The 24,621-nt window shown below is 38.8% G+C and overlaps 2 protein-coding genes across 3 annotated transcripts in view; one reads left to right on the top strand and one right to left on the bottom strand.

The window, feature by feature from the left end:
* Positions 1–11,785, bottom strand: part of ap3b1a (adaptor related protein complex 3 subunit beta 1a) — a 51,551-nt gene extending 39,766 nt beyond the window's left edge. Inside the window, exons 1-6 of one of the 2 annotated variants that reach the window (XM_030149318.1) lie at positions 11,402–11,785; positions 4,032–4,107; positions 3,815–3,889; positions 1,201–1,296; positions 918–1,078; positions 25–91 (exon numbers count right to left, since the gene is read on the bottom strand). In XM_030149318.1, the coding sequence (XP_030005178.1) occupies positions 25–91; positions 918–1,078; positions 1,201–1,296; positions 3,815–3,889; positions 4,032–4,107; positions 11,402–11,538 (612 nt within the window). In that variant the 5' untranslated portion in view covers positions 11,539–11,785. Of the gene's footprint in view, positions 1–24; positions 92–917; positions 1,079–1,200; positions 1,297–3,814; positions 3,890–4,031; positions 4,108–4,826; positions 5,354–11,401 lie in introns of those variants that run through there. The other variant, XM_030149317.1, reaches the window with a different exon arrangement.
* Positions 11,786–12,118: 333 nt separating this feature from the next.
* On the top strand, positions 12,119–23,087 carry LOC115429675 (secretory carrier-associated membrane protein 1). Its single transcript, XM_030149319.1, has 9 exons — positions 12,119–12,508; positions 15,645–15,722; positions 16,199–16,306; positions 16,814–16,925; positions 17,887–18,015; positions 19,487–19,646; positions 19,731–19,832; positions 20,167–20,284; positions 20,369–23,087. The coding sequence occupies exons 1-9, from the start codon at positions 12,452–12,454 to the stop codon at positions 20,516–20,518; spliced, it is 1,014 nt and encodes a 337-aa protein (XP_030005179.1). The 5' UTR covers positions 12,119–12,451; the 3' UTR covers positions 20,519–23,087.
* Positions 23,088–24,621: the final 1,534 nt, after the last annotated feature.

Raw genomic sequence — 24,621 nt, 5'->3', positions numbered from 1 at the left:
AAGGTGCTACACGGTGTCACTTACTGTGCTTTTGTCTTTCAATAGTTTTTCAATCACTTCAATCAGCTGCTCCTTTTGGTCTGCATCGAGGCTGAAGACAAACACATTTACAGACATGTGAAGACGAAGAAGGTCATCTGAGGAACAAGGATTATTCACACTGGACACATAATTTTCCAACCTAAATAATGTGTTCAGAATTAGGGATAAGTACTTGAAACCTGGATTTTTGTCACACGTGAGTCACATGCATGTCTTTTTGCATCCTGTTTCTAGACCATGTTCAGATTCTCAAATAAGAAAACAGTTGCACACAACCCTGTGTTGCCTACTTTCCCCACACAGAAAATTGATTGCAATCAATAACGTAAGTCAAAGAATCGGGCCACTAACTGGAATCAATAAGGGCACTGATATTAATAAAATAAAATTCCTAACCCAGCTCAAAATGCAGAAAAGCTTTTATGTGTCTACAGTGGCTTGTCTTTAGGGCTGTATTATACACGGTCTCCATTAAACCATAGTGATGTGTTGTGGCATACTGTGAGGAATGTAACTGTCTTGATAAAGATTTGCACTCACTGGGTGATTAATAGTGTTACATCGTATTCAGTCTAATAAAGACCTTTCACTTGGGTCTAACCCCTATATTAAATATGCATCTCACATGGTCAAATTTACATCTTTCACTCTCTGACACAGCCTAAAAGGACGTAGCTGATAAGAGCACAATAACTGCTGGGCAAAACGCCTTATATCAACAGTACTAAACAGTCAGCAGCTCAGTCACTGCCCAGAAAAAGCTCATTAGAGAGCCAGTCAAAAAAAAGTGCAGCTAAAACTACAGATATTACATGCTGCTAAATGTAAAAGTACATTGTTTATTTGCCAAAAACTGCTGTACAGCACAACGGTACCTGTAAAGCTTCTGAATAGCATGTGCAGATGTCTTCCTGACATATGGGGACAGGTCAGCAGCAGCCTCCTTGATGGCTAACATCATAATTGGAACAATTATAGGAACACGGATGCTGGACAAAACTCTTAGAGCACTAGCACGGATAAACTGGTTTGGATCCTGCCATAAAGAGACGAAAAGTTCAACAGTCAGTGTGCAGGAGAATGTTTCATATATTATTATAATATTACAGCTTTATCAGGTTAGTCATTACAAAGAAAGAAAGAGCCAAGAGATGATACCTTGAGGGCTCGTTGGAAGGTGCTGATGGAGAGCAAAGCCAGATCCTGCTGCTCTTCTGCATATCTCACCAGATACACATATACAAGCTTTTTCAGCTGCAAAAAAGAGTTCAATCAGTAAACAACATGCAAAAGGGGAATACATGCCACACATGGGGAAAACTATCTAGGAAACCAACTGTGTTCTAAAAGTTAGTCAGGTTTATTTAGAAACAAAAAGAACAATAATGCAGCACTCAACAGGAAGAGGCTTCTTTCAAATAGGGTACTCTGAAAGAAATCTAGTTTATTATTTCAAGGGGTGGAAAAAAGTAGTAATGAAAGCTTTCCTGTCTGGATGTATCAGTAGCTGCACACTCCAGCCAGTGTTGTTTCAGGCAGAACAAGGTTACGTATTTTCGTTCAGTAACTGTCAGGGAATTATTTGCCGCCGTCCTGTGATTCAGTGTCTCCCTCTTTTCTTGCACGAAGGTCTGAGATAATATTTGTACTGCTTTCTGACAAGTTAAACTGGTGGTCAAAGGTTGCTCCTCTGCAGATTCGCTTTAGCTATTCAGGGAAGGTCTACAAATTTATAAATAATGGAAGTGGAATGAAGATGGTTAAGAAAAAAATTATATTTAGAAACTATTATTTCATTCTAACAGTGATTTAAGATGAGGGTCAGACATAAGGTGCCTTTTAATTCAAGTACAATTGCCCAGAACTTGTCCAGTAATCAGTATCATGCTTTCTAATGCAGCGAGTATTGACGTTCAGCAGCAAACCACAGTTCTCCATCATCATTCTGGTCATTACTGTTGGAATTAATGGCATTAGTCGCTATAAAAGGAGACACAACCAATCTGCCCTCAAGCATCTAGATGCAGGGGCCACAAAGCTCTCATTAAGATGCACTTCAAAGTAAATATGGGTCCTAAATATAAAACTACTCAAATGCATGCATCACAAGTGTTCCCACAATGAAGTGCAGAGCTAATTACAGGAAATACAGTGCACTGATAAAAATCACGTAACACTGTCAATAACCTGCGTGCTCTTGCGCTTTTTTCCAATTAGTGTCGATCAATGTCAGCTAACAGAGGCTTGCACCTTTGAGGGACAGTGACAAGGAAACAGGAGGACATGCCATTTGTAGTGAAGTATACTATAGGAGAATGAAGAGGAAAAGAAACCGAGCAAAAAAACATAGACCCAGAACTCACACTACCTTAGCAGCTGGTGTGTATGAGGTGGGAGAGACAAGACGTGACTGTGGGCTCTCCTCTGCCAATTATGTCCACCCACCTGCTCCCCCTTCCCTGCCATGAGCTGCTTCGGCTGCATGCCTTGCACACAGCGCTTGGCTTCAGGCCCCCCGCTCACATGCTGCCCCTCACGCTACCCGATTATTCTGCTGCTGCTAATCAATATTCACAGGCTCTGGGTATGGAAACCCCCTTTTGAGCTGTTGTTGCAATCGTCTGCAAAGACTGGCTCACACATTACATGTTTTAGAGGTATAAGAAAAACTGAGTGAAGATAGAGAACAGCAGCATCATCATAGGATACAGAAGTTCAGGTTATTAAGCAAACACAGTTCTACAATGTCTATGTGGCTTAGAAGGTACAGTAGCTCTTTATATGTAGGAAAATCACCAAATGATGTCATCAAGGGTATTTACAGCTGACACCAAATAGGTTGTTAGGCTTGTAACCATTCAAAGGGCTGTCTGTCAAAACATTCAGTGGCCTTCTTAGCCTCTGATATTAACACACACCTTTGGTGATTAAATCATCCACATTATGTCAGTTCACACTTGTCAGATTAGAATATATCTCCACATCTGCCTCAAGTGACTACTTGTGATCAAGTCACACTCCCTATTTCTATATGCTAATATGCACACATCATTTCTGTTTCCAAAGACCAAATGTGGCCAAATTTCAAGAAGACAACATAGCCTGGGTCTATGCCTTGGTGTTCCAGGTAAACAAATCTTCAAATATTTGACACAGTTGTAATATATTGTATTTCTATGGGTTTTGCTGTGATCAAAAGCCATGGTATGTGGAGACTCCCACAGCTCACACAGGAAATATCAGCTGAGTAGGTGGGCCTTCAGTGTGAGCCACGACACATTTTTGCTCACGCTCTTAAAGGAATGTCATCATATGCAGCCCAGAGCACTACCAAATGTGGTCTGAGTGATCAGATTTCAATATGTCCTTGATGTGTTCACACCTGGCATTAGAGTTATCCATTGTGATTGAACAAATGCAAATGCCGGATATGAACATGGTTTAAATTATGAGCGATGTAGCACATCTTGTCTCAAAACTCTATTTAAAAGAATTCCATCTAGCCCATGCTGATTCAGTTTGGACCATTTTCTCATGGTCTTGTGATTTTACTAAAGTGTGATACTTGCTCAAGTAGTAATTCATATACAACATTTCTCAAAATGTTTTCTCTGATGAAAAATAAGAGAGTATGAAGACGAGACAAAAGAAAACACAATGAGCTGACTAATGTTCCATTTCCTCATTAATGTCATGCAAAACACTCACATACTGTGTCACATTTGTATTAACAATGAATTACTGATCACAATGATTTTTTTCTGTCTCTTACCTCAATGTTCTTACTAGCAACATTTTTCACAACAGCAGGGAATAACTCGGATGCATTTTTTCCTTTGGCAATCAGCTGCAAAAAATAAATAAATAAATGATAAAAAGACAAAATTATTCATACTACTCAGACTACAGAAAATGAAACATTTCTTTATCAAACTGTATTACAGGATTTGAATACTAGTACAGTATGTGAATCCCCACCATGCACTCACCCCAACAACCCTTTTCATGGCCTCCAATTTGTGTGACTCCTTGTTGCTCTCGAGCATCTCCTTGAGGTCTTCATTCCTGAGGCCAGAAAACACTATTAGTCTCAACTTTGCAGAAGACAAACACTGCTGACTCACTTGCAGACATTAGAGCTTGACCAAAGGTACTGTGAAAGCTACATGCCTTCAACATCTGTGGCAGTCTCACAGATTACAGGGTCACATATTAGCCTATTGGAGCTAAACAGGAGTCACTGACACACAATGTTCTCTTTACAAACTCGACCATCACACTCTAATTTCTGCAAAACTGCATTTCACTCACATGACACAACAACGCTGACTATTTGCTAAATGCTAATGTCAACACACAATGTCATTGTAAAGCAGGATGTTTGTTGCACACAGAGGGCTAAACAGAGAGGTCATGTCAAGATGGAAAAGCATGAGAGAGAACGTACAACCAGTGTAGCCAATGCCGGTTCAGTGTTCAGTGAAGAGAATTATTATATTAACTGTTAACTAAAAATTCTAAGTAATGCAATTTAGGTAGTTGGTTACATTTATTTTCAAACACATATTAAGATTTCATTTAAAAATTCGGAATATGCACGTGATCTTGAAAAAAATCATGGTATAGAGACTGATTTAAATTATCAATGATCTTCTCAATAGTCAAGGGTTACATGGTTTTCCTTTATACAAAAATGAAAAGCAGTCTGACCTGAGGCACATAAACATCAATGAAAACTTAAGTTACAGACTATTTCGGCACTAGTGCAGTTGGGTGACCAGTACCCGGCTTTCTCTGCATCCTTGGGGTTACTGTTGGTGTTCGTAAGGGCCTGCTCCTCCTGACTGAGCTCAGTTTTCAGAGTGAGTTGTAAGTTTTCAGCAGATGCCAGCACTGTCCTCACAGCTCCCACAGAGAATCCAACTTCCATACCGGCTTTGATCCACAGACACTTGAGCTCCACAGATTGTCCACTCAGGGTATGTGTGTGTGTTCTGTCTAAAGAAAAGCCTACAGTTCACGCTGATGGGGGTTCCAGTGACTCCACAGAAAATAGAGCAGTGTAATTACTTTCCTTGAGGCTGTTTATGCTGTTCTCTTGGCTTTGTTTGCAGTTGTCTTCTCGTCTTGTTCGTGTTCATAACTGTCACAGCTGTAAACGGACAAAACAGTGCAGGCTCCACTGACTTGTTGCCTGTCATTCACTATTCCCTTCCTCTTCTCTCAGGCAAAAAAGTCACAAGATGCCCTGTCAGCTCCTTAATGACCAGTCATAGTCATGCTGGAGGGTAGTGCCTGTTCATTCTGGTCCAGCCTCTCTTCTGCTCCCGTAGCCCACATTCCCATGACCGTACCACCTCATGAGCTCACGTTCCACTCCTGTTAACTTGTTCTCATTCTGGTCTTACACTTATAGTACAGAGTTTCCCCTGGGAAGCCAACTATCTCACCTGCCCTCTGGCTGCATGTGTGGCTCTGGCTCTGTGTGACTTCCCTCTAGGGGAAAAAGGAGGGCCTTATCTACACTGGTGGGTAAACACTGAGCTACTTTTCATCACCTCCACCACACAATAATTCCACTTTAGCTCAACACCACTGAGAGTACACAGGCTGCCACTTATATCTGACAAGGCCAACTGGACAAGCCCATATGAAAGATAAAAGCACCCTAGTGAATGGCAGGAAGCACCTTTTAACTTGTTTATATTATATGATAATTTGGTTGAGGCAAAATGCGTCTCCTACATTTGTCTTTGATTGGTATGCCTGGCTAACAACTCCAATCCCTTCCATATGCCTAAACACACATCCTCTCACTATTAGCAGCTGGTCTGTTGTCACTGTAATGTATCAATACACGAAACACTACAAAATTTCACACAAGTACACATTAGACATCTTAACTTATCATGCAAAACTGTGACGACTACTGTTTCTTTTTTTAAATTAGAGACTATTTTGGTGAAACAGAATGCTAGAAACGAGTGCTACTACCCCCCCCCCCCCAGGCACACCTAATTGTGGCCAGCCTAAGGCACACCATTGCAATACTCATGCTGTCTAATCCGCATCTTGATAAGCCACACCTGTGAGATGGATGATTATCTCAGCAAAGGAGAAGTGCTCACTAACACAGATTTAGACACATTTGTGAAGAATATTTGAGATAAATAGGCCTTTTGTGTACATAGAAAAAGTCTTAGATCTTTGAGTTCAGTGCATGACAAATGGGAGCAAAAACAAAAGTGTTGCATTTATATTTTTGTTCAGTCAGCGTATTTAGAGGTTTCATCATAAAAATTAATAACAGAAATGGGGGATCTACAATGCATGAAATTCACACTGTCCCCTATTGCTCTGGGTTGAGAGATGCTAAGGTACAGAAAATGTGTAGCACACCATTAAAGGTTCACTGCATAAAATTTAGTGGCGTCTAGAGATGAAGTTGCAGATTGCAATCAGCTGAATACCCCTAACCTCATTGTACCCTATGGTGACCACTGAAAACAGGAAAAGACCTCCTTAGAGTCAGTTTTTTTCAGCAACTTGCTCCACACTGAAACGTTGTAGGGGACAGTAATGCACCTTCCTGCCACCTGCCATAAATGAAAAAAAGGACAGGAAAAGGAGAAACATGTTTACACAACATGGAATACACCATGATGCATGTCTCTGCCTCTGTTGTTATAAATCACTCATTGTAAACCAAAGAAGAGAAAACATTACAGGTGATCATAGACTAATGAAAATCTATTTCTGATTATTATATTCCATTTTTGCAATTAGATGCCTCTAAATCTTACACACTGGTCCAATATGTCCTATATATAGTATTCCAACTGCTTTCAGTCTCTTGTATCTTCACCTACAAGACAAAAATTTGGCCCATCTGGCTGATTATATTTTTTCCATTCAGTGCTGAGATTGATTAAAATATTATTTACTTATGGCAGTTCCCTAATGAATATTTAGAACAAATCGACCACACGTGTATCCATCTCATTTAATGTCATGTTGTTGTGAGTGAACACAAGATACATCTGATTATACGGACATGATCTGCCATTATTTCAACTCTCTGTTTCAATGCAATTGTTAGAATTTAATTAGACAATTCCGGACTGCATGAGATCATATCACGGTACCACACTTACACTAAAAAAATGATTTTTTTTTTATCTTCCATTTATGTTCAGTTCCTAATCTGAATTTGTTTTTTCTCACGTCACACAAATTAAGTGCTAATGACAACCTTTCAGGACTCTTCATTTCCAGGGGGATTGATGGACAGATGGATGATGAGAGATTAGTGCCTCCATGTGGTTGTCAAATATATCAGGTATTAGTTAGTTTAAATTTAGGATAAAATAATTGAATTTATAAGAAAATGGCATTACAATTATAGAGATGACAGAGAGCATTACAGCTGGATTTTATACAGACAACGAATGCATTCTTTTATCCATTTTTGGTATTTCTTCTTGAGACATGGATGCATTTTGGCACCGGCACAAATTTGTTATTCATTGCCAAGGATGAACAAAATCTCATTGTGGGAGGGAAGTGAACAACCTCAATTGGGATATCTATATGCGCAATTACATAATAGCAATAGGCTGTAATTTAAAGGTCCAAATGTACAAGTATTTAGGTTGATATATTTGCAAAAACAGAAAAAAACAAGTGGTTCCAGGCACAATAAACCCTGCCCTTCACATGTATTGTAGCTTATTTTGGCATTGATCCAGCTGATGTCATCATGTCTGTGCGTGTGCTGATGTCAGCATATCAACTGCCTTTATATTTGTGCCAAGTTTGAAGTAAATTTAAACAAAATTTATGTTTTTATAGACATTTGAAATTCCATCCATTATAAGTAAACAGGAAAAAAAAAGATGTATAAATTTTTTTTTTTTTAAATGAACTTTGATCTACATTTCGCAAAATGTAATCAGATCTATTCTGGGTCACTGGCAATCTATAAACCCAATTTTGTATCAATTCAACCAATAGTTTTGCTGCTAGAGTGTTAACAAACAACTGAACCAAAAACAATACCCCTTGACTCCCCTTTGGGGGGCGGGGTAATAAACATGTTTTCTATTGTATGGTAATATATTGTCTTCTCTGCTCTGTGTTTGCTGTAACAAACAACTATAGGTTAAATAAAATATTTCTGATTATTTTGGATTTAGTGACACTGACGAGACTGAGGTGCTGTGCAGAACATGCAAAATGAAAGTGAGTATATTTTTTTTACACTAGTTTAAGCTGTATGCTTGTATGTTATTAATAAACCAGGTTAACATAATGTATATTATCAAATGATGGTTTAAACCAAAATGTTTTTGCTAAGCCTCTTTAGCAACACAGTAACTTATGGAAATAATTTGCTGGAAATTAACACAAAGTGGGATTTGAACATTTACATTCTTCATTCATTCATCTTCTGTTTGGTAGTATAGAAAAGACTTCTCTGACTTGGTTAGCTTTCCAGATTTTCTTTTACAGGTGTGACAGTTGTGTCGAATCAAGTTGATCTTGCAAAGGCCTGTGTCAGACAGTGAATGATTCATGCAGAGCTCACACAGTATTTCAAAAAACCTGTCTAAAATAACAACAGGCCAACCAGCTCTGGTTCGATCAGGCATGTTGTGAACACTGACAGAATATTTATGTTCTTGATAAAATATTAGGACCAACATTCCTTCATCATTGAAGGTACGAGATCATATGATATGCCATAATGACATGCTTCAGAAAATATGATAAAGCATGCAGAAATGGGACTTAACTTGAGTTTAAACATTCTATAATCACATGTACTGGAACCTCACAGGATCTAACACACAGTTGACACCACTTCCTGGCAAGAAGTAAGGAATGCAACACATTTTTGTGTGGTGTGTGAAACAGCGGATCTTTCCCATTTACTTCAATTACATACTCTTGTCTTTATAATTAAGTCTTGGAGCTTTATCATGACTTTTCTACATACCAGATGTGCCCTGGATGGGATATAAAACATATTAATGAATATAAAGCTCAAGTTTACAACCCCATCTTTAACGAAATAAGTACAAATAACAAACAAATACAACCAAACCACTCCCTCACAGTGAAATCTCTCATTAGTCACAGATAGTAAACAGGGTCTGAGTGAACTCCATATCTAACTTGGATTTGGCATAGATCTTTTAGTGAGCGGAGAGATTCATTTCACTCTGCAGAACATTACAGGAATCTGGCTGCATTCTTAACACATGACAAAACAAACTTCCAATGGCAAAATGAAAGTTGTTTTAATTTATAATAAAAAATGGTTTTATTTATTCCACAAAAACTGAACAAAGTTTGGGCTAATTATTATTGATGGATGAGGAGAGAAATGTGCCAGAAAGATAATTACACTGCCACAGGACAATTATTAAATGCACAGGCTAAAACATTGCGAATCGTGTCAAATGGACATATGCAAACAGAAGCATCATTCATGGCCTTGTATTTGGCCAAGAGGTAACCAAACATATGATCTACTCTTGCCAAACTGGGAAGACTGTCATGTGAGACAGCTTAAGAGGTTCACATGGCATCTTAAACAATATTAAACGTTTTAGAAGAAAGTTAACCATATGGGAAAGAGCCATCTACTTTTCATGGAATAAGAAAATGAGCTGCTGCAATGTAATCTATCCAGACCATACACCAGAGTAAAGAAAAGTAGGTAAAAGATGAAAAACACTTCTTGCAGTAACTAGCACACACAATGTAAACGAGTAACTCTTCCCTCCACAGTTACTACATTACACCTGTAGAGCTGGTGATGTTGTATTTCAGACAATGAGCATAAAAACACATTTTACAGGCATATATAAAATGCAAAGGCTGGTTATACTGGTGGCTGGCTGCCCTCTAGTGTCAGGCTGCTGAGATTAAACTAAAAATAATGTCACAGCTCCCATGTTCAGTTCAGTTATTTGCTTTTTAAGATATGTGTTAATAGGTCAGTATCAGGTATGACAAGTACAGAGCCTTTTCATCTCTCCCAGGCCAGCCATGTTACACGATTTACTACAGTAAAGTGAATTGATAGGATAATCTGACTGTAATTTACAGCATAAATATACTGTGGTAATTCAGTGGAAGCAGTAAACCTATTCTAAGTAAATGACTCCATTCTACATAGTGGAAGCACTTTGCAGCTGCCTATCAGTTGTGTATGGAAATATGAAACGTGTAATAGTTTATCCTGGCTTTATTACACAGGTGTCAAACATCCGGCCCGGGGGCCAAATCTGGCCCGCCAAAGGGTCCAATCCGGCCCGCGGGATGAATTTGTGAAATGCAAAAATTACACTGAAGATATTAACAATCAATCCACCTACAGACACATACAGACCAATTAGATTTCAAGTGGGTCAGACCAGTAAAATATTATCATAATAACCTATAAAAAATGACAACCCAAAATTTTCTCTTTGTTTTTTGGTGTAAAAAAGTAAAATTACATGAAAAGGTTTACATTACCAAACTATACTTTTATAAAAATGTGAATAACCTGAACAAATATGAACAAATGGAAATGTCTTAAGAAAAGTAAATGCAATTTTACCAATATTCTGCCTGTTACTAAATGTTTTGAGCAACTGTAATGCAAATTGTAATGCGCATGTGTAAATGATAAACTGAGAAACCGAGGCATAATATTGTTAATATTGCACTTGTTTTGCTTACGATAATTCAAGTTGTTCATGTTATTCAGATTTTTAAGGAAACTTTGTAGATGTAAACCTGATCATAATTTTAATAATTTTACTATAATTTTATTTTTTTCACTGTTATTATTTTAGTGGTCCGGCCCACTTGAGTTCAATTTGGGCTACATGTGACCCCCTAACTAAAATGAGTTTGACACCCCTGCTTTATTACATAAGCAAGAATATACATTTAAATAGCTTTTGCTCTTGGTACTATATGAACTGGTTAAATCTGTGATGCTGATGATCTGAAAACCTGATATTCACTAATTAAATTAATCCCTATCTTGATAAAAACCACTTCTTATTATGTACATTCTATTCAATACCTTAAAAGCAGCTGTGGTTGTTTCTCGATGGGAAACACTAGCACACAGTACATGTTTAAAAGTCGTCTAAAGATAGGGTTTTATCGTAGTTAAGATAGAAAATGGCTAGCTGTCAGTCGCCATCACTGCCTAGCTTGTTGATGCTGCAGGCGGGACTTGGTGGTCTGTTTAAAGTTAGCTACACTGAGACTTAGCCGCACTAAGTTTACTGTAGCTGTCTGTCGTGTTTATAAGAAACAGAGTTGATACCAAAAGTAACATTTAGGGGCTTACTTTTTGAAGTCAGCACTGAAAAGTCCGAAGGCAGCTCCGGTACTGGAGGAGGTCGGGGCACTCTCCGTCCCCGCTTCCACCGCAGTCTCCGCTCCTCCTTGGTCGTTGTACAGTGCTCCCGTCGACATGATTCGCATTAAAACAGCTCCCTGGCAGAAAGAATTTTCTATCTAACCTCTGAGCTAAAAAAAAAAATCCAAAATTTCTGGGAAAAAGTCAGCGTTGCGTTGTATGTAATGTTCCTGCAGACCCAAACTTCTCCGAGATTTCAACCAACTTTTTACACGCAGTAGCGGAAGTGTGAGTTGGACAAGTTGGTATCACATGACAGGGCTTCGGCATCAGAGGGGACATAGAGCCACAAGACCTAGAAGAGACAGCTAGGCGTTTTTAATGCTGTTTAACAATGTGCCGGGTACTTCGCGTTTACAATGATTAGATCTATGTTAGAGCCACCTAGGGCCTGCTTGTTGCCAAGGTAGCAGTGGTACAACGGTTATCAAAGACGAGGAAACTGAGATTAAAAAAAAAGTACATTCAACAAATATCTTACTGCGCAGTTTTATATTAAAGCAATAGTAGTAACTACAACAAAACCTCATCTCTTCTCTATGTTATAAAAGTTAAAAATGAGGGCAAAAACATTGAAAATAACAAATCGGTGTGGCTGCCAATATTTAATTCTAACAATATGCTATCTAACAGTGAGTTTGCTATACCCCATAATAGCTTGTTTTGTAAGTCTGCGCGCAAGCTTATGATAAAGTTAATGTTCAGATACAGCTGTTTTCCGCAGGTTAGGACGTGACGTTTCTTTACTTCCGTGTGGCGGATCGTTGTGTGACATTTGATCCTCCGCTGGTATCCAGTCAGTCCTGATAGTGTCTCCGGTCACAGTCCAGTCAACTCTTTACTCCACCTCCGACTGTGTCGTTTCTAACGGCTGTCACATACCGAGCCTTTTGTCGAGTAGCTAGTTTTAACTTTGGTGACAGCTTTTAGTTTACACACGGCTTTCATTTTAACGTTTAAAGCTACCTGCTCGGTACAATGTCAGATTTCGACAGTAACCCGTTCGCGGACCCAGACGTCAGCAACCCATTCCAGGTAAGGTTAGCTCACTGTTAGCCGCATTAGCGTTAGCATCTGTGTTATATCATATTAAGAACAGGTTGATGTTGACCATAGAAGTCACTTTATGGCTGTTGTATCAAGCAGCTTTAAGAATGTACGTCACTTTAATACCTATAATAACAGCTGACAACACGTTCGGCCACCTGTTATTAGTAAAGTATTGCTGTTATTGTGGCTTATTGTTGCCTTTTTGGAGTGACACAGCTTGTAAAGGAGAGGGGCAGTGTTGTTGTTGCTAGCTTGATTAGCCTTCCTGGTGATAAAGCTAGTGTTATCTCTAGCTGTGACTTCATCAGGTTGATTACATGGTGTTCCTTTAAAATCTTATCGTTTCAAACATGGAATTACCTCAGTTTTAATTACCCACCTGCCTCACACCTTTCCCTGTACACACATTACCTTATGTGCACATTTATCACTGAATAGAGTCAAAGTGTCATAGGTATATTTTAGCTCAATGCCCAAGTGGACTTTTGCACATCAAATGAGTTTTTCAGTGAAAAAGTTGAATTAGATTGTTTTCCTCTAACTTTATCAAAGTTTAGTTTATGATAAACAGCACTTAGATTGAGCTTCAATATTTGTGGTAAGGTTTCAGCATGGAAACTTTTAAAGTAAATCTTTAAAACAGCCTGTCTTTCTGTGACTTTTATTAGTAGTAAGAAGATGAAGGAACATTATTTTTTCCTGTGTGTAATGTCTCTTCCCAGTCATGGTTTCATTATATTGTTTGCTTTACATAGACGTCATTTCTACAGAGACTAGTTACAGTGTCTCATCATGGTGAAAGCATGCATTTGGTCATGTGCTTTTCTCTCCCTTAGTGGATTCCTCCCTTTTCAATACTGCTGTGTGTAGTTCGTCTTGGTTGTTCTTCCCAGTTCAACTGGACTGGTTTAGCTCTATTGAAAATGTTTTCGTCTCTCATCCAAGAGACTTCTTCAGTTCTAATAACTGGTGGGGGAAACTGGACTTATAAACCCTCACCAGTTATTAGAACTGAAGAAGTCTCTTGGATGAGAGACGAAATGTTTTCAAAAGAGCTTAACGAGTCCAGTTGAACTGAGAAGAACTACCAAGAAGAATGATGACTTGGGCAAATGAGAACCTACACAGACTGTGTGTGTTTCAGTTCCTCTTCACTACATCTCATATGTACCAAAAATGAGTTTTAGAGAACCTACTATTTAGCATTTTTGTAACTGATTGTATTGTAATTTTAGATTAAAACTTTATTGATTTTTGTTTTTCCACTGAGAAAAGTCATCATTATGTAAAGATGGCAAACAAACAAAGCAAACCACATATTATCTTGTGCATATGGGCATGGCTGCAGTAAATATTTTCTTTGATTCAGAAGCTTTTATTCTTTACAGAAATGTACCTTAATGTCATTCTGCCATCTTTCTCTATCACTGTGTGATGTTGAAAGATGCTGATGGCACAGTTCGGCCATGCAGCCACATGATAAGTGAATTATTCATGGGACCCCATTAACATACTGACATGACTAGTGAGTCCCTGCTGTCCTGCCATTTTCCGTCATTTGTTGGCTCACACTTTTGCCTGAGGAGAGATGGAGCTTTGTATCCATCTCTGAGCTATTTTCAATAGTTCATGAAATCATATGGTGCTGTCATGGTGACATGTGGTGTAAGAATCCCTGCTGGCTTCTTTCCTGCTAAATTTCATCTCTCCCAGTTATACATCAGATTGTTCATTGTGTTTTGTCCTAGTTTTCTGGATGTAGGCTAATTGCAGAAATTAAGGATATAATAAGACATAGAAATGAAATTGTATCGTCTCAGTACCTTTATGTTACACATTGCATGTCCATCAAATACAGCACAGAAAGAAATGTGTAGGCGCTTGGATAAACTGTCTTCAGCCAGTCAGATTTAAGCACCTGCTCATGTAGAACTATGCATGTATTAGTTTCAGCCAATAGAGCTCCCTGGCACGTACACATTTTCTACTTTGACAGAATATCCATAACCTTTAAATTAGTTTGCACAATTAGCTTTCACACAGCCCTGCAACAGGTGGACCTAGTCATTTGATTTTTTACCTTCATAGATCTTCACAGCTTTACAGTGAGTGAATATGCATCAGTTTGTTTGGCTGCTCAATAGGGCAATATTAAACTTTAAACACAACATTCCTTGAAATATTCATGGCCCTGGTCTGGTGACAAGTTGCAGGCTGTGTGTGTGGCAGTGAAAGAGATGCTTGTAGAAATTTAAGAGTCAGCGAGACAACAGGAGGACTGCACTGAGACTGGATAAGGATAGAACGTCAGGAAAACCCAGATTGGATGGTAATCATTGGTGGCAGTTTGAATGAAAGTAGTGCATGACTGACCACAGCTGATGGTAAGCTTATTATTTTTGCATGCAGTTAGAGGCAAAAGACATGAAACTGTGTACATTTAAAGTTTGATCTGTTGTACTAATTGCCAGTGGACACAAAACAACTACAGAGTTGCACATAGGCTAAATGTAATAGCTTACCCTTAAAATATGGTGCACACAGGGTTTTTTGTTTCTGAATGTTTGAGATGTGACTTTTTTGTTTACATAGTACATTGTAAAACTGTTCTTCACTAGTCTGTTTGTTGAAGTTTGTTTAAATGTGCTGGTCTCGTAGGTCAGGAATGTGGTTAGAAGGATCGTAGAGTGTTTTAGCACAGCATAGGAGAAAAACTCAGTCTCCATTATAATTCATTTAATTTCTTCTGCGAGAACAGTCAGGGGCATGTGCCCCCCTTTGTGAAATGTATGTACTCTGATGGGCTATTTATAACTGTCTTCCCGTGAAGATTATTGGAATCATCCCGTCTTTGCACATATTGAATTATAGGCCTGTTGAATAAAGAGGGCTGTTGGCCTTGCTCTGGCAGAATAATGGAGGGTTTTTACACTCACATATGCCATTTTTCTCTTACTGTAGAGATTTCCACTGCTGTCTTTGGCAAAAATACAAGGACAGACTGTGATATTGTAATGCAAAAAATATCCACACAGTGCCTACAGATATTAAGCTCTTGTTCTGGAGTTTATAGTTTGCAAGTGTATGTTTTATATGAGATGTGTTTTGTGTGATTTTTCAGGATCCATCAGTAACTCAAGTGAGACAAGCTGCTCCTCCTGGGCTAGAGGAGTACAATCCCTTCACAGATGGCAAACCAGTGAGTACATCTACATTTAATATAGAGTTAGTGGGCTCAAATACACTGATCAGGTAAAAATAATATGATAATCAGGATAATTCAGATAAAACTTGATACTCTAGACGTATACACACTGAGCTCCTTGAAGCAGTACTTTATTTTTGGAAACAGGCAATATGCTGTCCTTTATATCTCACAAACTGTATTCAGTGCTTACTTATCTTGTAACTATTTGATTGCTCTCTGCATATATATGGTACAGCACTGAAGCAAACTGCTCATTTTGTTTTTGCATGGTTGTTAGTGTTGAAGAGGTTACTACTGTAAGAGGTATTCATCATTACTTCCTCTTTTTTTGACCCCGTTATGCACAGAGTGTTAGAGTTATATGGATTTTTGCAGTGTCACACAAGTGTAGAGTCTCATGGTGTGAGTTGAGAAATGCTTAAATGTCAGCTGGTTTAAGAATAAATGTCTAAATGTCTCCTCCAAAGACATCTGCAGGTATGGCCGCCAAGCCTGCAGCCCCCACCTTCAGCACACAGCCTGCCATCATGAAACCAACAGAGGAGCCTCCAGCCTATTCACAGCCTCAGGCACAGGTATTTCTGACCACTACACATAGCACGCACATATACATATAAATACTAAGATTTTGACACCTCATTTGGTTTATTTCAGCATTTTCAGCAGAGAGTGTGACTGTACTGACACCAGAAAATGCATAAACATTGAGTCTTGGTTTCATGCTGAGACTGGGGACAGAAACGCAGCCCCCCAGGAGGTTGACTGAGGTTTCTAGCAGAGGAATACGCCGACTTGGAGAGAAATAAATGCAGCCACAAAAAATAACTTGTGACTGTGCATCTCATTTATAGTCAGGCTCCTGGGAACATGTTTCTGTGATGTCCCTCCTCCTGCTGGTGTTGCCCCTGTAGCGAATCTGGATTTCTTCCAAATGTACAAAGAAAGAATTTCTGAATACACCACAGTGCCACAGTGACAAAAGCACCTTTGAGCTGCCAAAATACTCAGTCTGTTTGACAGAAAACACACGCTCCTCTGCTTCTACCATCGTGCTGATATCTGTGTTTTCTGTGCGTGACTAGGAGCCGTCACGAGCAGCAACAGAGCTGTTGAAGAGGCAGGAGGAGCTGGAGAGGAAGGCTGCAGAGCTGGACCGCCGGGAGAGAGAAATGCAGTCACTCAGTGCCTCAGGAGGTCAGAACTAGAACTTAAAAGATCAGTGCTGGCAAAAGTTTTGGTTACACTGGTTCTACATCCACAGACAAAACTGTGCGTATTTCAGCTTGAGGTGCAGATCTTCAATTGTAGCAGGCACCCAATATAACATTACATCATAGATCTGTGCCAACCATATATTCATCATAAGGTGCTATGTTTTTCTCTGACTACTTGAATTACACAAATAACTAGCCAGAACAAGTAGAGAATGCATTCACATTAAATGGCCAACAGCTGGTTTTTATAAAGTATAGGTCAAGGTCAAGTTTATATAGCACATTTACAACAACGCAAAGTGCTGTACAAGGATATAAGTGTAAATAAAACTAATAAAAATTTATAGATATAGAAGATAAGATATACTAAAACTGATAAAGCAGATATACAATAATAGGATAAATAGTATCTAAAAATACAACCAGAAGATAAAACAAATAAAAGTCACACACTTGTATTAAAAGCCAGTGCAAATAGGTGTGTCTTAAATAGAGATTTAAAGTGCTCAAGGGACTGTGCACGTGTGACATGATGGGGCAGAGCGTTGCAGAGCCTTGGACCTGCTACTGAAAAGGCTCTGTCGCCTTTTGTCTTCAGACGGGTATTTGGTATGTTTAAAATCAGGCAATTTGTGGATTGTGTTTCTCTAGCCGGAATGCGCACAGTTAAAAGCTCTGAAAAGTAAGGGGCTGCCAAACCATTCAGGCACTAAAAGACATACAATAAATTCTTAAACTGGATCCTGTAGGTGACAGGAAGCCAGTACAGGGGTGATGTGGTCCCGTCTTCTGGTTCCAGACAGAAGACAGGTATAGGTCATTAGTGATGCAGAATACCTCTTTTTGTTGTCAAGGAAAATATTAAGCTGTATTTCTTAAAACTATATATATATAACTATATATATAAACTCCCAACCTTTATTTGTATTGTCCTCTTTCAGGCAGGAAGAACAACTGGCCCCCAGTCCCGGAAAAGTTCCCTGTGGGCCCCTGTTTCTACCATGACATTACAGTGGACATTCCTGTAGAGTTTCAGAAGACAGTCAAGATTATGTACTACCTCTGGATGTGTAAGTGTGTTTCTTTTATTCCTTGTTTTGTGATATTGATCAGCGATATTGAGGAATGTTGAGGTGTTAATCCAACACAGGGAAGTAAAGTACAGATGAGATGTAATCTCTGCACAGTCATCAATCATCTGGAGAAAGGTTGACCCAGATAAGCTTCTTACAGTCGACATCGAAAACTCAGTTGAGCCTTCTGACAGCTTTAAGATCTCAAGTCATCTACCTTAAATTCCATTCATACATCTAAATACCCTAGGTAAATGGCCAGTAAACACAGTTCAACTTACAGTGACCACATGTCAGATACTGTTTCCTTAACTTGATGAGGAATTATGTAGATTCTTTCCCAGAAGCAGCTGTTTTTGTCTTATTACACATAAATCAGGTTGAGACAAAACCACCATTTGTACAATTTTAGTTTATTTTCATAACTAGTCTAACTCTGTGTCCTCTGATGTTTTGGAAAAATATGCTAAACTGTGCATTCTTAAGGCACTATTCATGTTTCTGCTGTCTTTGACTTTCTTCCCCTGGGTTAAATGAAATAATTGGACTGGCTCCGGCTGGTATTTTGCAGTCACTGCTGAAGTGCAGATCTGCAGATGAAGCTGTTTTTTAGTTTTCAAAGTCTTGAGACAGTTAGTATTATTGTTTTCAGTACTCTGAACAGGAGATGCTCACTAGAAATAGAATCTCTGCCTTTTAAAGCCACAAAACAACTTCAGAAATGTTATTAACTCACATAGAATAAAGTTGTATTTCTTTGACATATGACCCTTTAGCCCACCCTCCCCTGAAGAGCAGGTCCTTCGCAGTTTGTTATTACTAGTGACCGTTTGCATCTATGATACAAAGAATGAATGGCTTCCAAAGGGAACCACATGATAAGACTGGGCACATGGTGCAGTCATGTGGTTAGACGAAGCGACTTAGTCAGATGATCGCTTAAAGGTTCTAGTTGATGAAGCCTTCAGAGGCAACATGTTTCCCTCCTTCACATCTGCTACTTTATTGTCAGATTAATGCCTAATAAAAGCAGAGATTTGACTGTTTTTGTCTTAAAGAACCCAGCAATGAATGCTATACAAGCTGTAGGTAGTAGCTCTGCTTTGCCAAACAGCAGAATGATGTAATATTTCACACTGTGGTATTAGACAACAGAGCAGGCCCTCTGTACACGCAGTCGCTATTAGGACCCCGAGAACAAACTGTAATGATGAATTATTAAATTAGTGTGTGTTCCTGTTCTCAGTCCTGCACAGTCTTACATGTTGAAATATTAAACGTCAGTGTTTCGTCCTTTTCCATCCTGAACTCAGTCTGACTTGGCAGGACACTGGACACTACCGTCCTTCAGCCTGTCTTTAATTCTCTGACATATTCAGTGGCATGCCAAGGCTGTCGCACTGTCCCACTTTCACTAAAGCTCACAACTGTTTTCCTCTTTCTGCTTCTGTCCCATTCGCTCTTTTAGTTCATACCGGGACGCTGCTTGCAAACATGTTCGGCTGCCTGGCCTGGTTCTGTGTGGACGCGTCACGTGGGGTGGACTTTGGCCTGTCCATCCTCTGGTTTATGCTCTTCACACCCTGCTCTTTTGTATGTTGGTACAGACCACTTTATGGAGCGTTCAGGTATAGAACACAACACACATGTTTAATGCTTTGGCTGTTTATGCTCTTTGTGTTATTCATAATGTCCTCTTCTTCTTTCTGCAGGAGTGACAGCTCATTCAGGTTTTTCATTTTCTTCTTTGTGTACATCTGTCAGTTTGGCATTTATGTTATCCAGTGCATTGGCATCACTGGCTGGGGCACCAGGTGAGACAACAGGACAAAACCATACATTTACTGCACATGGAACTTACAAACCACTGAGATAGGACAGTATATGTTTTGACTAGTTTTATGAAAAGAAAATAAACTGAAGTCAAATGATAATTAAGCATTTAGCATTTCTTGAATCCGTAAAAAGGTGGAATAAATAATAAGAAAGAGTTTTATTTGCCTGAAAGAATAATAGTTGATAACATAGATAAAGATATGTGGTATGTATTGCATGCGGCTTTGAACTGAAGTTATTGTTGCACTCTTGTGAAGGACTTTGGATCCTGTTCTGTCTTTTTTTTCATTGGTTTCCATCTTCTTCCCTCAGCGGCTGGATCTCAGCTTTGACAGCATTAAATACCAACATCCCAGTTGGCATTATCATGATCCTCATTGCTGCCCTCTTTACCTCACTGGCCGTCATGTCACTTATCATGTTTAAAAAGGTAAAATTGCAATAAACCAGCAAATAACTTGTATGGCTCACATGTCACAAGTCGTTCTGCGCTAAACTTGTCTTTTTCCAATAGGTCCATGCAATGTACCGCACCACCGGGGCCAGCTTCGAGAAGGCGCAGCAGGAGTTCGCCACAGGCGTCATGTCCAACAAGACAGTTCAGACGGCAGCAGCTAATGCTGCCTCCAGGGCTGCACAAGATGCCTTCAAGGAGCAGGTCTGATTGGCAGAAAAAACCCTGCTCATCCTTTTGTCCAGACCTCAACCCCATCCTTACCCCTCATCCGTGACTTCCAGCCTCCACTGAGCTAAGTGCCCTGTTTGAACCCATAGAGTGTCCCCACAGCCTCCCGACTGCTGGGTTGATGTGTGGGCACTGCAGTTAACACATAGTTTTTGCCCACCCAGTCACCCAGTGAGATATTATGTGCTGGAAACACTCAAACAGGGCCGTGGCTCCTTCTTGCCCACACACTTCTGTCCTACTCTGCCCCGGCAACGTTGTTCACTCTCATCTCTGACTCTGGGACCCCACTCTGGCGCTGCACTCCTACAACTCAACCAGCGTGCTCTGCTTTATTTTCTGTGTGAGTGTGGCCAACTACATGAATGTTTGTCTCTCTTTAAACATTAGTGCCTCCTTAAGGCCTGTGTGTTCTCTGTAGACAGTTTTATGTAGCTGAACAAACTTCACAGTGTTCCGTGCATCCCATAGGCATTGGCCTCCCGTATGACTGAGCATTACTCCATCATTTATTGAGTTTAATCACTACTTTCTAATTTATTACTCGACAAATGAACATCATCTATTCTCTGGTTGGTAGATTCCATATGTACTCCTCAAGCATTTGCTGTTGTCCTGGAAAACATGTATATCTTAATGCTGCTGCCCCCTGGTGGAGTGATATTGTGTTGCTGAAGATGAATGCTGTGCATTCCAGATCACTGCCTTGCCTTCTGCTTCTTTTCCTTTCCACAGAATAGGATTAGTGAAATTGTGTGGTTATTTTTCCTTAAAGTGATAGTTTAGCCAATATTCTGTTCATTCTGTTTTCAAATACAGAGCCCAGTAAGTTTTCACCATCCACAGAGTTTGGTCAGACGTGTTTATACACAACACAGTGTCCAGATTAATGAAATGTGGGGATGTACATAATGCTGCAAAAGAGGTATGGAAAGTTGATTTTCCTCACTATTAACAATTTTAACTTAGAAAAGACTTTTTAGCCTTCTATTCTATTCAGCATACAGGGACTATGTGTTTGATACCCAAACTTTGCTTGTCCTTCGGATAGATTGTCACTTTAACACGTCCTTTCTAAATATATGTTTCTTTAATTCTTTTGCCTCTAATAATCCACATATCTGTTGTGAAATCATGCCAAGTTGCACTTTAATCGGTCCTTATATTCTTTTTTTTTAGCACTGCACTGGATGTTTATAATTCCCTCATACTGTCCTGCTCTTTAGACTCATAGAACAAGTCATACATTTTCATATATATAAATGCACCAGCTGAGTTCAGTATATATTTTTACATGACACCTATCTCTTTGTGTCATTCGCTTAAGAAACAGATGAAATGAATGACACTGTCGACATGAGATCCACTATTCTGTATATACAGCTGCATGTTTATACAGTCGATGATTTTGAAGAGCAAAGTCTTAATTTGTCTCCAGCTTTTCTTCTTTGTGTCCTGGAGATTTACCTCAGCTTTACTCAGGATGTACTCTTGCATGATGAGATAAAAATATTACTCTACAAGATTATACAGTACAAAAACAACTGGCCTGTTTTTAAAATATATGCTGTAAGTCAATCTATTGCAATAAAAGTGACTCATAAAACCACAAAATAGGCCAGTAATGCTCATTTTAATGTTCTGAATGCTGATAATTGCTTGCATATTATTCAACATTGGGACTGACTATGACTGAACTCCAGCAACACCACAATCAGATGCACTATTAAAATTATGCTTGGTGTTTTCAAATCTCCATACTGTGGTGATCAGTACTTTAAAGCTCATTGTCCTTCCGAGATGTCCTTGAATGTGTCTTTTCTATAAATAGTACGATACTTGTGTGCCTCAGTGGGAGCTGCAAAGCATTTTAAGCCGACTGAATGTGTCTGATTACACTGTTATGGTTTTCATGATTAAACCAGTTAAGCCTTTATATGTATAGGTTACGTAGGAGTGTAAAAAGCTTGAACTGGTCCTTTAAGTCTTATCTATGTGCAGGGCAGAGTCTGGGATCCTTCTGATTTACTGCTGATTTTCTTTTTAATGGAATCTGTTGTGGCCTCCTGAAGATGCCTTTATTGTTGGCTACTTTTTCCCTGTTTTACTTCCCGCTGGCTTCATTTGAGTCAAAAGTGTGTGGATACGCAACGCGAGACTTTCTTCTCACTGAAAAAGAATCAGACCGGGCGGATCTTAGAAGACAATTTGCTGTTTTGACTTCTGTAATAAATGATAAATGTGAAAAAGGCACTGCGATGTGAACTGTGTGATGTACTTTAGATGGACTGTGCTTTAACCTTTGCTTTCTAATCAACATGGTAGAAACACTGAGAATGAAACAGACTCTTTCATAGGCATCTCATGAAATGATTCAAACAATAGTAAGGGATGTTTGTATATTTTGTACAATTTCCAGATGGTCAGCTATTGCTCTAAGTTTCAGTGTAATTTTTAGATGCACTCTGGTTTCACCTTCAGTCGCATGTTGGCTAGTTTGAGTTTTGTATATTTATTGTATCAATTAAATAAAAGTTCTTCTTCTGTATGTGTTTTGATTGGTTTTTTTTTTTCTGGAAATTTGTGCATTTATGTGGCGCTAACCTGCTGTTCACCCAGGAAAATGTGTGGTGGTGTATGTAGAGGTGCATTAGCAGGTGAACACCAGTGGGGGTCAGCAGTTCTCAAACATGAGGAGGGTCTTATTTTCAGGGTCTCTGGGGCAACATTCACTGCAGGCGGAGTTGTCATAAATCTACACTTTTCTCTCAGTTTTGTGTTTTTTGTGACAGCTTGAACTGCATAAATCGTATGGAATCTAATCTGGTCAGATGTGATCCACCCACTTCCATATGTGGTTCTGAATTAGAAACAGCTCTGACCTCACATCAGAATTCATGTCTTACATCACTATGTACTAGATTCATCACAACTTGTGCTATGAAGTCATTGAAATGAGCTCAACTTTCATCATATATAGCAATAAACGGAGTAGTAAAATGAATCCACCATACAGTATATAACAAGAAGTCACTGACAAGGGGCACTCACTATGCAATAATCACTGACATTTGTACTAAAAAGTGAACTTTAACTTGTAGTGAAGTGTTTTTACAAGATGTATTAGTACTTTCGCTGAGGTAAACGGTCTAAACACTAATAACTCCACTGCTTTTGTGCATGTGGTTCAGTTCAGGATGGTGACCAGTTCATGCTGCAATCTGATATTGGCCACATTTTTAGAAAATAATGAAAACAGAAAAACAAAAAGATCAAATCTGATCAGCAAATCTGAATTGAGCTCTAATGCTGGCAGTGTGAATATAACATTTCTCAGTTGCTTAGCTTTATCTTTGACTGTGAAGACGTATGTGTAAAATATATCCCTTGATATTTTTTAAGAGTGATCACTAAGAGCAGAGATGTCAAACATGGAGCAGGATGAATTTGCAAAGTGCAAAAATTACACAGAAGACATGAGCAATCAAGGGAGTCAAACCTGTTTTAGTTCAGAGGCCACATACAGAGCAATGTGATATCAAGTAAAATAATACCATAATAACCTATAATGACTCCAGAAATTCCTCTTGGTTTAATGTGAAAAAATAATATTACATTATACCTATAAATAAAGACAAATCCAATTTTTTTTTTATTTGTCTTAGTACAAAAAAACATTAAATGATGAAAATATTTACATTAGTGAACCATCCTTTAACAATAAATGTGAATAACCTGAACAAATATGAGCAACCTGAAATATCTAAAGAAAAGTAAGCACAATTTCAACAATACTCTGTCTGTTACTAACTATTTTGTGCCTTTGTAGATGTATAAATGATAAGTTGAGGCAAAATATTCTTACAATTGCACTTATTTTTTAAAGAAAATTCATTCATTCTTTTTTTTAAAAAAACTATTCTCATCTTTTTTGTTTGGATAGTTTGTAAATATAAATATTGTCATAATTTAATGCTATTTTTTTTGCACTAAAACAAAGAGAAAAGTTTGGAGTTGTCATTATTTATAAGCTATTATGCTATTATTTTACTCATCTGGCCCAAAATTGATCAAACTGGCCT

Source organism: Sphaeramia orbicularis, chromosome 12 (assembly GCF_902148855.1).
Source record: "Sphaeramia orbicularis chromosome 12, fSphaOr1.1, whole genome shotgun sequence".
Lineage (NCBI taxonomy): Eukaryota > Metazoa > Chordata > Actinopteri > Kurtiformes > Apogonidae > Sphaeramia > Sphaeramia orbicularis.
The sequence above is the reverse complement of the archived record's forward strand: the minus strand, read 5'-3'. Positions and strand labels throughout refer to the sequence as shown.